A 12459-nucleotide genomic window follows, 5' to 3' on the forward strand; every position below is an offset into this window, starting at 1 on the left:
ATGGAGGAGCAGCTGCTGTGCTGCGAGGTGGACTCGATCAGGAGAGCCTACCAGGACGAGAACCTCCTGAATGACCGAGTCCTCCAGACCATGCTGAAGGCGGAGGAGAACTACCTACCGGCCCCCAACTACTTTAAATGTGTTCAGAAGGAGATTGTTCCCAAAATGAGGAAAATACTGGCCACCTGGATGTTGGAGGTTAGTTTTTAGTTCAGCTTCTAACCGATGGCAGCTTTCGCAGTGTGAGGAAATAAAGAGTGAAGGAGAGAGAATGTTGGTGTTCGAGGCTACCGCAGCAGCCGCTGCTCCTGCAGCGCTTAGACCTCCGCTCCTCTCATCCATTTCTACTCAACTTATTACAAAGTACAGCTTATTTTATGCCATTAATTTCTTCAGAGGGAATTATTTCCTCCTAAATAACACCAATGTACACGTATGCAGTGTGGCCCGTGCCAGAAGCCTGCTCTGCGCCATCTTGTTGACGCGCACGGAGATAATTTTAATATAATAAAAAATGTAGAAAGTGAAGAGGGGTGACAGTGGGCCGATAAAATGCAGAATAAATGTTTTTGCAGGCTGGGCTCGTGCTTTGCTGTGTGCGTGTCGTCATTTTCCAGACATTAACCGCTAAAGTTGGGCTTCCGATCGGCGCAGCCTGGAAGCTTTCTGCGGATAAAACGCGTTTTTTCATCGATCCGACAGAAAAAGTGCGACGGGAAGCGTCGGCTTTGGTTCCTGATGCCTTATTACACATTTACATCCACTTTGGGATGAAGTTTTTGGCCTCTTTGTATTTTTAAATAATTTTTAAAGCGGCGTATCGCGGAGGACTCGCTCGCAGCGCGTGAAGCGCCTTTATGGCAGAAATATTTTTTAAAATTCCATTTTGGTCTCTTTCTGGACTTTTTTCGCCCAGCATGATCAGGCTTTCGATGAGGATCGTTTCCATGCCTTTTTTAACCGCCTTAGTAATTTTTAAATATTTCTAATTATTTTTTGAAAAGATGACGAAGTTGAAATTAGAGTGAAACTTGCTTCTACGCCACCTTTGTGTCTCTGCCAGAACTGTACTCACTAATGATCATTTTCTCTCTTCTAAAGTTCTACATTAATCGCTCATAAACAACCTGTTGGTATTTTAACTTTTATCTTTTTTATTTTGAATTTAGATTTGATGATTTTTATCCAACTGTGACTTTTAATTTCTCTATTTTAATTTCTCTATGCTAGTGACGTTTAATTTCCTTAAACCTCCCTGATCTGACCGGTTTAATGTTGTGGGAAATGTTGCTGCTCCTAACGCGCTCCTCTCTCCTCCCCAGGTCTGTGAGGAGCAGAAGTGTGAGGAGGAGGTTTTTCCGCTGGCGATGAACTATTTAGACCGATTCTTATCGGTGGAGGCCACCAGGAAGAGCAGGCTGCAGCTGCTTGGAGCGACCTGCATGTTTCTAGCATCCAAGATGAAGGAGACGGTCCCTCTGACTGCAGAGAAGCTCTGCATCTACACGGACAAGTCGGTGCTACCAGGAGAGCTGCTGGTAATCATCACTAATGCCAGAATATGAACAGCGTGGGAGGAAACCCGCGTGGGGAGATGTTTGAAGGCCTTTGCGGTTTATCAGAAATCTAAAGAAAGCGATCATTCAGGCTACTAACTAGTGGGAGTTCATGGTCTTTCCCATGGAGACCATCAGCTCACATTTTATGAATGGACTCTGAACATACCTTCAAAAGAAGGGCTCACAGCGACACCCAGTGGCCGCTTGGTAACGATGCAGCCAATGGAAAAGTTTCCCCATCAGCTCAGCTGTGCTGGTTTAGGATGGAGAGTTAGGCCCCAGCTTTTAAACACAACAATAAAATCATAACATTATGAAAATAATGCGGTTTTATTACAAGGTTGTAATGCATACATTTCTGCACAGGGAGATCAATAGAGTCATAATATTATCAGAATAAAGTCATAAAATTACTTGACTAAAGATGAAATATTCGGAGAATAAAGTCATCATAGCAGAACTCATTTCACACAGAACTTAATACTGATAAAAGTTCTAATACTGATAATAATTTGATGCTAAAATACTTATTACTAATATTTCCTTATCTATGGAACCAAAGTATAACTTAACAAGATGCTCAAAGTTCCTCTTTTTAGGGAAGATAGAGCTTCCTGTAAGAGTTTTTATAAAATACGACTTTATTGTCATAATATTACGACTTTATTCTAATAATATTGCAACTTTATAATGATACTATATTATTCTCATAATTTAAAGACTTTATTCTTGTATTAAAAATAAAAAATCATGCCTTGCCCTAATTTCCTGTCATACTGATTTGATATAAAACCTTGAGTCTATATTAGAAATGAGGATAATTTGTAAAAAAAAAAAAAAAAAAGGGAGAATATGGCAGCTGAAGGCGTTGCTATGGAAACATGTATTAATCCATGAGAGTCTGTCTCTGACGGAAAGCGTTGCTTCTGTCCACAGCAAATGGAGCTGCTGGTTCTGGGTAAACTGAAGTGGGATCTGGCTTCAGTCACTCCTCATGACTTCATCGAGCACTTCCTGTCCAAGCTGAAGATCCACCCGTCCACCAAGCAGATCCTCAGGAAACACGCCCAGACCTTCGTGGCGCTCTGTGCAACAGGTTGGACATCGCTGTCACCTTCTGATGGACCTGCTTGGTTTTTGTTCCTAAATGTTGCTGAATGATTCTGATTTTTATTTGGGTTTTTTTTTTCTCCAGATGTTAACTTTATCGCCAGTCCTCCATCGATGGTGGCAGCAGGAAGCGTAGTGGCCGCGGTTCAAGGCCTCTACCTGAAGAGCCAAGACACGTCCCTGTCCTCAGCCAACCTCACCAACTTCCTGTCTCAGGTCATCCGCAGCGACCCGGTAAGAAGCCCCGCCCCCTCCATATCCAGTTTATCTATCCTGTTGGAGGTGTAACTGACCTGTCCTCCCCCCCCAGGACTGCCTGCGGTCATGCCAAGAGCAGATCGAGTCCCTGCTGGAGTCCAGCCTGCGCCAGGCCCAGCAACACAGCGGCGCTGTGGAAACCAAACGCATGGACGAGGAAGCTGACCTGTCCTGCACGCCCACGGACGTCAGAGACGTCAACATCTGAGGAAGCTCCGCCAACCATTTCTCACGATAAACCTGTCGATCAAGGAGATGCGTGTGTCGGACAACACAGCGGACGGGTCAGGGAGGGGCGCTCCGTCCCCGCGTGCACATCCTCCGCCTTCTCCTGCTTCCTGGTTGGCTGCCATCGCAGCCTCTGACTCCAATCACCTGCCTGCTGTCTGTAATGGCTGCCGGTAGCAGACAAAGCGTCCCGCTGCCATGCAGCACGTCTCCTGCCAGTGACCCCTCCCCCCCTTAAGGAAAGGACGCTACCTGAGAGAACAGATGCTAAACATGGATCTCCTGTGAGCTGGAGATTAAGCTAAAGGAGTTTAGAGGATAGTTGTCTTTTTTTTTCTTATGTAATAAACTAGGAATCTTTAAATGCTTCAGATCAGACCGTCAGTCTGCTCCTGAAATCTGACTTTTATTAAAACAAAAGCTGTTTTACTTTCTTTTCCTTCCCCTCTGTCTTATATATAGAACCACTTTAGTCCATCTCTCCCAGTTCTTACATTTGCTTGTTTTGTCACTTTATTATTTTAGTCTTATTCTTCTTCTGTTCCATATTCCTGGTTGGATTCCGTAAAGCCAGCATAAAGAGCCACATTGGTGTTTTGAAGCTAGCAGCTGCTGATGTGGACAGATAGAAAGCTTTGTTCACTCCTCCACAGCATCAATTCATTCACTTGGTTGTTAGAATGGAACATCAGAGGGGCGCCTCTGACGAGTCCGTCTTCATTTTACCAGTGGTTTTACTTTCCTACAAAAAGCACTTTTGGTCAGTAATGCTGGCTCAAATGAAAAAGAAAATCTCACATCCATAAAGTTTTTAACATAAACACACCATATATGGAGATCTATATATATGAAAGGAATGATGGGTGTGTTGATGAGCTGGAATCTTTTGGACGAACAGATGAAGAAAAGTTTTTGCACCCATTGAGGCAAAGAGTTGACGAGCGGCTCCCACACAGAAGGTTGACTTGTCTGAAAAGTTGTGGGTCAAAGTCTGATGCTACGTTTCTGTATTTATATGCAGAAATGATTCCGATTACTTCAAACAATCCCAGCTAAACATCAAAAAGTTAATCTTTTATCTACCTGCGGGGCAGAAAAAGCTAAACGTCCATCGTGCCTCCCGGTCCCCAGAACACGTCCCACTAACCCAACAGATGCTAAGGGAAAGATTTCTGCTCATGGCTTCCAGGAAATGGATCAAGCGGAGAAACGAGGAGTGATGAGACAATTGACATGATTTTGCACAAACCAGAATGACACGGGAAGAGAGGGAGAAGTTGGCGAGCGTACCGAGGCTTGAAAAGGGTGAAGATCACCACAAGGTGTGTCTGATCAGCCGTAGAGTTAAAGTCAGGGTTCCTGCACGGGAGGGACGGGGTGTGGTGCGGGATCTCTATGCTAGGTTTCTGATTGTACATTACACATAGAAAGTAGGAGAACAACACTCCTTTTATTCTGCTGCTATAAAAAAATAAATCCCACATACATGTTAAAAAAAGTAAAAGATGTTAAAAAAGAAGTGGATGAAAACAATGCTTTGTTGTTTTTTGTTATTGTTTGCTGCTATGTTTTGATCGTTTTTATTTTATACACATAAATGTCAATATTGCGCCATTCTGGGTTGGAATTTTCTCATAGAAAATTGTTATTGACATCCTCATTTGTTGTTTTGTGTAGAATATATATATGCTCCTTTTTTTATAATTACTTTATATAATTCCACAAACTATTGTCAAAAAAAAGAAAAACAAGGAAAAATTAGATATATAGACGTGTTTGATCCACTATACCTCATGTGACAGTCAAGATCTATCTCTGACTTTTAGTCTTTTTCTTTGTTAATTTTTTTAGTCCTTATTCTATTTGCCTGTTGGATCAGTGCCTACCAGCTCTGTTAAACCCGAAGCATCCATTAGTCCAGGGCATGCTTTCATACTGGTGCCATAACAGAAAATGGGATATCTATTACTCTGTCGAGTGTTAAGCTGTCTCGGTAAAAAGAGACTTTATCCCCTTTACGCCCATTCTGGCCTTTCTTCCTCCCCCTTTTTATATTTATACAAAAAGAAAGGCTTTGTGCTCCAATATTTGAACTGTTGATGCGTTGGTTTGAGTTTGTAAATCGATTCGGTGTCATGCTCAGTAAGCCATAGACCTCTTGTTGTTTTCATAAAAATTACTCCACTTTACGGCAACGAACCGTGTGCTCATCTTTGTGCTGACTACACAATAAAGACATTGATTAGATGGAGTCTTATAAACTTCCTGTGTGCTTTATTTTATTTATCCAGTGTTTTATTGTCTTTACACTGTCACAAGTACATTGCAACGAAATGAAACCCATCCCGTTTGGAAGCAGGAGGCTGCCATTGCGCGGCACCAAGGGAGCAGTGTGGGGTTAAAGCTTGGTTTATGCTCAGAAACCAGGTCGTCTGTGTGTTTGTCGCAGTTTACGCAGATATGACCGCAGACAGTGCCACAGACAGGAGGCCTCTGATTGGTCAGTTCTAAATCCGCTCTACACTATGTGTATTTCCCTTTTGGTACCTAATGGCAGAAACTGCTTTAAAGCTGTAGGGCCATCCACAGCGACCGGCACACTTCGGACACTAACCGAGACACTGTACCGGACGCTAGTTTGTAGCTAGCGTAACACACAGCTCCATGGCCAGTCTTTGGGGAACACTCACGGGTGAACTGTCCGGCGTTGGATAAGGGGTTGTAGATGGCGAACAAGCACGTCAAACCGACACACGGACACCCACAACACTAGCTAGTTCCTGATTGTCCCTCTGGCGTTGTGGCGTGAAATAACATAGCGCAGACCACGCTTCAATATTGGCCATAAATCAAAAATATCTGCATCATACCTGCGACAAGCTGCAACACACTGCTGCGGGAGGACAAACATCCCTTAAGGGTCTTTGTTCAGGGACCCAGAGTGGCAGTCTGTGGGAGTGAGCTCAAACTCAGAAATTGAGGATTTTAAGCGCTATGTCCGAACCACTAGGCCACCATTCCCCAAAGCAGGCATTCAGGGTAACCTTATTCCACGCCACCACGCAAGAGGGCCAAACAGGAACTAGCTGTGGGTCTAGATATGGCCGAGGCGGTGAGGAAGTGGGGTCAAGTATGTGCGACAACAGAGGGATATGAGGGCCAAAAAGAGCGGGGATCCAGCTGGAAAAACGGTACCAACGTTCTCACGCACCTCGCTCTTCTAGCTAGTCCATTTTCACCAGTCGTTTTCTAAAATGGCCGTCATACAAACAAAACAAGCCGGTAAGGAACCAAACAGGAAAAACGTATAGAGTAGAGCGGATGTAGATCTGACCTATCAGAGGCCTCCTGTCTCAGTCTCCCCAGTCACCTACAATTTTGGAGAGTCTGGGGAAGGGGTGGGACATATCTGCAAACACTGCGACACACAAGCAGACGACCTTGTTTCTGAGTATAAATCAGCCTTTAGCGTGAATGGTCTTGCCTAAGGACCCAAGCCGGGGGCGGGGGGAGAACGAGCCAAGGCTTCCTATTTGCAGGACAGGTGACTTACCACTTGAGCTAGCCAGCCGTTTTACTGGTGGGTCATTAGGCTATTTTCATTAATCTACAGTAATCCCACATTTACAGTTATAAGGTTTGAGAACATTTTCCTGAGCGGCTCTCATAAAGCACATTTTCTCAGCGTGTTTCTGGTTTTCTCAGAAAAGTGGAAATCAGGAGGATAAGTGTCGATTCTAGGCAGCCCTAATATGTTATGATTTATTTAAGGATCTGACCCAAAATGCAGTGAACCACTCAGAGAGCAAGGCAAAGGTTTAAACAGGTTTATTGTGGTAAGGTTTGAGGGGTTGGATCTGGTAGTCAGAGGGCTGGTGAACCAGAACTGGAAGGGAGGAGGGTAGTTCACAGAGGTGGGAAGCTTGGATGCTGTAAGGATAATTCTAGTGAGGGACTCACATTTTGGAGGGTTCTTCTCTAGCTTCAAATGCAGTCTGTGTGGGTTGCCCTAGTGAAGAGGGGACTCATTGGGGTGAGAACAGGTAGACCCTTCGTTGGACCCAGAGGAGTATGAGAGGACTGCCACTCGGAAATCCAGGAGAACTCGAACAGAACTTGTGGAGGTTAATCCCCTGCTCAGTGTGAGACTCAAACAATCCTTCCAGGGGAAGAAGACCAAATAATCCTGCTTGCAGGATGACTTCCCAAAACTGGCAAACACTCTGGCGCCGAGGTAGTGACAGTCCACTACTTAAGTACTCCTCCCGATAATGATCCAATGAGACGCAGGTGTGCAGGGAGTACAAACGAGGATAGGGCGCCACCTGGTGGTGGAGGGAGAGACAGAACAAACAATAGACCACACAAACTGGATTCCTGACATAATAGGCATTGGTCAGCATGCCTGAAAGCCTGGATCCAGCCCTAACCTTGATACATCTGATTGATATGTGTATGTATGTAAGGTATAATTGCTTATTGTCAATAAAAAAATAAACATGTTTTCAATAGCAAGAACAAAAGAAGATTCAGCAGGCTGCTCTCATTAGCAGCCAAAGTTATGATGCTGAAACTTGTTAAATTCCAGGCAGCATATCCTCTAAGAAAACAAAAATAAGGTGGAAGGAACTATTTTAATCATAGTTCATTTCAATTTAACTACAATTTCTAATCAAAGTCGTCTTCATCTGTAATCAGATCAAAGGTAAAGTTGGACAGCCTCCAAGCCTGTGCTTAGAGGAGCTCCATTTACTGACATGAAGGAACCATCTCACAAATGTTCAAACAAAGACTTTTCACATCGTTAAGAACAGTAAACTACGATCTACCTCCTTTGTAAAGAAGCAGTTTTAAGCTGATTACTGTAGAAACTAGCCAGGAACCAACTTGACAATGTTGTGCTCCAGTCGAACTCAGAAGTTGGATTTATGGATTTATGAACAGGACATTGCAACCGGAAAGCTTTCAAAGTTGTAGGTATGACTGTAGGCAGCAGCACAGCTTAGTGTTTTACTGTAAAACCCAAGCAACCGTTTCAGTGAGGGAACAAAATAAAAAAAAAAAACTTCTCTAAATGTTCCAAGACCAGAAGAGACATTTAGGAGTGCTCAAACTTCTTCCAATCTCCACTGACTGTTTCACCCACTTTTAAATAGCTGTATAGAGCGGGACTATATAGTGGACTTTACACCGACTCAGTTAACAGAACGTTTGGATAGATGATCAGTACTCTTAACTCCCTGATGGCAACTTCAAAGAACCAATAAAACCAATTTGACACAATTGGTCAAAACTGGACCCCAGCAGCAGTTTATTTATTTGAAAAGTTTTATGTGGGCGACCTTGAAATCATTACATTAATCATCGGTAATAACGCTTTGGTGTCATGATCTTGGCTCTGATGACAGGCTGGATTACTCATTTCATTCTCCTGCCTAGCTCCGCCAAGTTTCTCATTACCGCTCATCTGAGCCACCTGCTCCAGGTTCTATTTAACCAGCCCTCTAACCGACTCAGTTAACTGAACGTTAGATTATGCCAGATTATTCTCGAGCCTTCGGTGAGATTTCTCTAGCGCAGTTCATAATTACTTACTAATGCCAAGTAAAATGTGACAAAGACAACTATATTACTCATGAAATATTTATTAACAACATATATCAACATCAACGTATCTGACATCTACCAGAATTTGGACAGCTCCACTTATGTCAGCAGATTTGTCTTTTTGTAGGGAAAATCTGCTGCTTGCCTGCAGTTTCTCCTTCAAGTGTTGTTCAATGCCCACAGACATGTCGTAGATTCTTCTCTTGATAATAATATCAGACACCGGCACAGTGGACAGCTCATTTGCGGCATCTGGACCCAGCATGACACCTGCTATCTTTTCCAAGGGGGTAGGATGAAAGCACTGCACAGGGTATTAACATGGGTATTTATTTACATGGGTATTCGCACTCTTAAGCCTCCCTGGTAAGGTCTATTCCGCTGTTCTGGAAAGGAGGGTCCGTCGGATAGTCGAATCTCAGATTCAGGAAGAGCAGTGGGGTTTTCGTCCTGGCCGTGGAACACTGGATCAGCTCTACACCCTCAGCAGGATCCTGGAGGGTGCATGAGTGTTTGCCCAACCAGTCTACATGTGTTTTGTATATCTGAAGAAGGCATTTGATCATGTCCCTCGAGGGGTCCTGTGGGGGGTACTCTGGGAGTATGGAGTAACAGGCCCTTTAATAGGGGCTGTTAGGTCTCTGTATGACCGGTGTCAGAGCCTGCTCCGCATTGCCGGCAGTAAGTCGGACTCGTTTTCGGTGAGGGTTGGACTCCGCCAAAGTTGCTCTTTGTCACCGATTCTGTTCATAATTTTTATAGACAGAATTTCTAGGCGCAGCCAAGGTGTTCAGGGTATCTGTCTTGGTGGCCTTATGATTGCATCTCTGTTATTTGCAGATGATGTGGTTCTATTGGCTTCATCAGGGCGTGATCTACAGCTCTCACTGGAGCAGTTATCAGCTGAGTGTGAACCGGGATGAGGATTAGTGCCTTCAAATCTGAGACCATGGTCTTGAGCCACAAAATTGGTAGAGTGCCTTCTCCGGGTTGGGGAGGATGGACTGCCCCTAGTGGAGGAGTGTAGAGCTGCTGCTCCTCCTCCACATCGAGAGGATGCCAGAGGCATCCTAATCAGGTGCCTCTGGCATCTGATTAGGATACCTCCTGGACGTCTCCCTGGTGAGGTGTTCCAGGCACGTCCCACCTGGAGGAGGCCCAGGGGGAGACCCAGGACACGCTGGACGGACTATGTTTCTTTGCTGGCCTGGGAGCGCCTTGGGATTCCCCCGGAGGAGCTGACCTAAGTGGCTGGGGGGAGGGACGTCTGGGGCTCCCTACTGAAGCTGCTACCATCGACCCCGGATAAGCGGAAGAAGATGGATGGAAGGAGGGTATTTATAGCTAGCAATAGCTATTTTAGCTATTGCGCAAATATAAAAAACATGTATTTCACAGGGTATTAAATGGTAAATGCACATTAAATTTTGTACCAGTTATTGCAGTTGTAGTGTGGCATTGTAGAGTCTGGTTGCAGTAGGGGTGAATGACCTGAGGTGGCGCTCCTTTTTCCAAACACGGTGTAAAAGTCTTTGACTAAAGGAGCTGCTCAGCTCCTCTCCAGTCTGCTGCAGAGTGTGGGAGGTGGTCTCCATGATGGATGGAAGCTTAGACAGTCACTGAGTCCAGAGTGCAGCTCAGGACAGAAACGGCCTTTCTCACCAGTTTGTTTAGTCTCTTTCTGTCCCGCTCTGCGCTGCCAGGGGCCCAGCAGACAACAGTCCAGTCCAGTTTATTATTGACGTGAACACCCAGGGATTTGAAACTCTCCACACTTTCTATGTCCTGCCCCTGGATGTTCACGGGGGAGTGAGTTGGGGGTCTTCTCCTAATGACCTTATCTGTGATAATCACAGATTGATTTATGTTGCCTTACAGAAACTTGGCTGCAGCCAGAGGATTATGTGAGCATAAATGAGGCAACTCCTTATAGTTATTTAAATTTTCACTATCCAGAAATTGTGGGCTAGGAGGAGGAGTAGCAACAATCTTTCAGTCTGACTTACTGATTACTCCAAAGGCAGTTAATACTTAGAACTCTTTTAAACATTTTGCCAGGACTCTGCTGGCTCTGCCTTTTTCTCCCCTCTCCGCAGGTGTCTAGAGCTGACAGGTGGGCATGGTACACACCTGTGGCTCGTTCAGCGGCGTGTGGCCTCGCTACATAAGCAGCGCTCTGACAGCTGATGGACGCCAGTGTTACACCTTGTTGGTGCGCTAAAAGGCCTCTGTATGTGATATTTTACCTTTCTCAAGCGCTAACCCTAGTCTCCTGTGTTTCTCAGGTTGCTTCTCCTTGTGGAAAACCTTTTCAGCTATCCCTTGTGCTCAGACATCTTCAGTTGAAGATCTCAGGTTCAGACTGTTCCGGATACGGCTCCGAACAATCCCTCCAGAGTCACTCTGGTTCCATCAGCTTCCATCAGCTGCCCCGGATCCCTCCTCCGCCGCTGCTGCTCGGGCCCCTCCTCACGGACTTCCATCAACCTGCACAAATGTCACTCAGTCACTAACCAGCATCTCGGGATGTGCCCCACTAAGTCCGTCTCTTCACTCCCCCTGGCCCGGTTCCATCATACAGTGGTTTTATTAACGTTTTCTCTCACTCGTTCTGCCAATCTCCTATACGTGTCTAACTTTTGTTCTCACTGCAGATCGGTAACCGTTTCCTCTGCCAAGCCTCAGCCTCCAGTATTCATTTGCCTTGCTGTTAGTTAAATAAACATCTGAAACTGCGTTTACTCTGTGTTTACATCAACAACAGCTGGAGTAAAAATGCTAGATCAGTCTCCAGCTTCTGCTCTCCAGACATTGAGTTTCTGACTGTTATCTGCAGGTCGTTCTATCTGCCCAGAGAGTTCAGTGTGGTTAGCATCACTGCTGTTTATGTGCCCCCCAGCGCTAACACTAAAGAGGCCATGAAGACTCTACACCAGAGCTCTCTGAGCTCCAGTCTGCACACAGAGGGTGTTGTCATCATTGCTGGGGATTTTAACCAGGCTAACTTGAAGACTGTTCTCCCTCATTTCTACCAACATGTGGACTTTGCAACTCAGGGTGAAAACACTTTAGACCTGGTTTACTCTAACATCAAAGATGCATTCAGAGCAGCCCCCCCACCCCCACCTCGGGTCATCAGATCATCTCTCGGCCATGTTTATCCCTGCATATAAGCCCCAGCTGATCAGGGCTAAACCGACAGTTAAAGAGGTCAGAGTGTGGTTTGAGGGCGCCATGGAAACAACTGACTGTTTTGAATGCTCTGACTGGAACATCTTTAAGTTTGCAGCAACATATGACAACTTATTAAATATTGATGAGTATGCCATGACTGTGTCAGCCTACATCAACAAATGCATTGAGGACGTCAGCATCAAAAAGAACATCACCACCCGGGCCAACCAACCACCCTGGATAAATGGAGAGGTTCGGAAATCGCTAGAAGCACCAAACTCAGCTTTCAAGATAAAGAGGCACTGAGAACAGCGCGTGCCAACTTAAATCCTGCCATCAGATCAGCGAAGCAGAACCACAGCCAGAAGATCCAGGATCTTTTCCACGATGACAGCAACACCAGGAGGATGTGGAAAGGCATTCAGATGTTCACAGACTACAACACACCCTCCCCCCCAGTAGATGCAGCAAACTGACTTCCTAAATGAACTGAACAACTTCTTTGGAAGGTTTGAGTCACTAA

At 45.1% G+C, this 12459-nt stretch overlaps 1 protein-coding gene across 1 annotated transcript; it reads left to right on the top strand.

Annotated features, from left to right (window-relative positions):
- Positions 1–5416, top strand: ccnd1 (cyclin D1). The gene is made up of 5 exons (XM_038303046.1): positions 1–198; positions 1323–1538; positions 2496–2655; positions 2755–2903; positions 2980–5416. The coding sequence occupies exons 1-5, from the start codon at positions 1–3 to the stop codon at positions 3133–3135; spliced, it is 879 nt and encodes a 292-aa protein (XP_038158974.1). The 3' UTR covers positions 3136–5416.
- Positions 5417–12459: the final 7043 nt, after the last annotated feature.

Source organism: Cyprinodon tularosa, unplaced genomic scaffold (genome assembly GCF_016077235.1).
Source record: "Cyprinodon tularosa strain WSP-4 unplaced genomic scaffold, ASM1607723v1 ctg502, whole genome shotgun sequence".
NCBI lineage: Eukaryota > Metazoa > Chordata > Actinopteri > Cyprinodontiformes > Cyprinodontidae > Cyprinodon > Cyprinodon tularosa.

Excerpts from the sequence above, each read along its gene's own strand:
- ccnd1 (XM_038303046.1), top strand. The coding sequence starts at position 1 with ATGGAGGAGCAGCTGCTGTGCTGCGAGGTGGACTCGATCAGGAGAGCC. Across the intron at positions 2,656-2,754 it reads CGTGGCGCTCTGTGCAACAG|ATGTTAACTTTATCGCCAGT; the intron begins GTTGGACATCGC and ends TTTTTTCTCCAG. Across the intron at positions 2,904-2,979 it reads AGGTCATCCGCAGCGACCCG|GACTGCCTGCGGTCATGCCA; the intron begins GTAAGAAGCCCC and ends CTCCCCCCCCAG.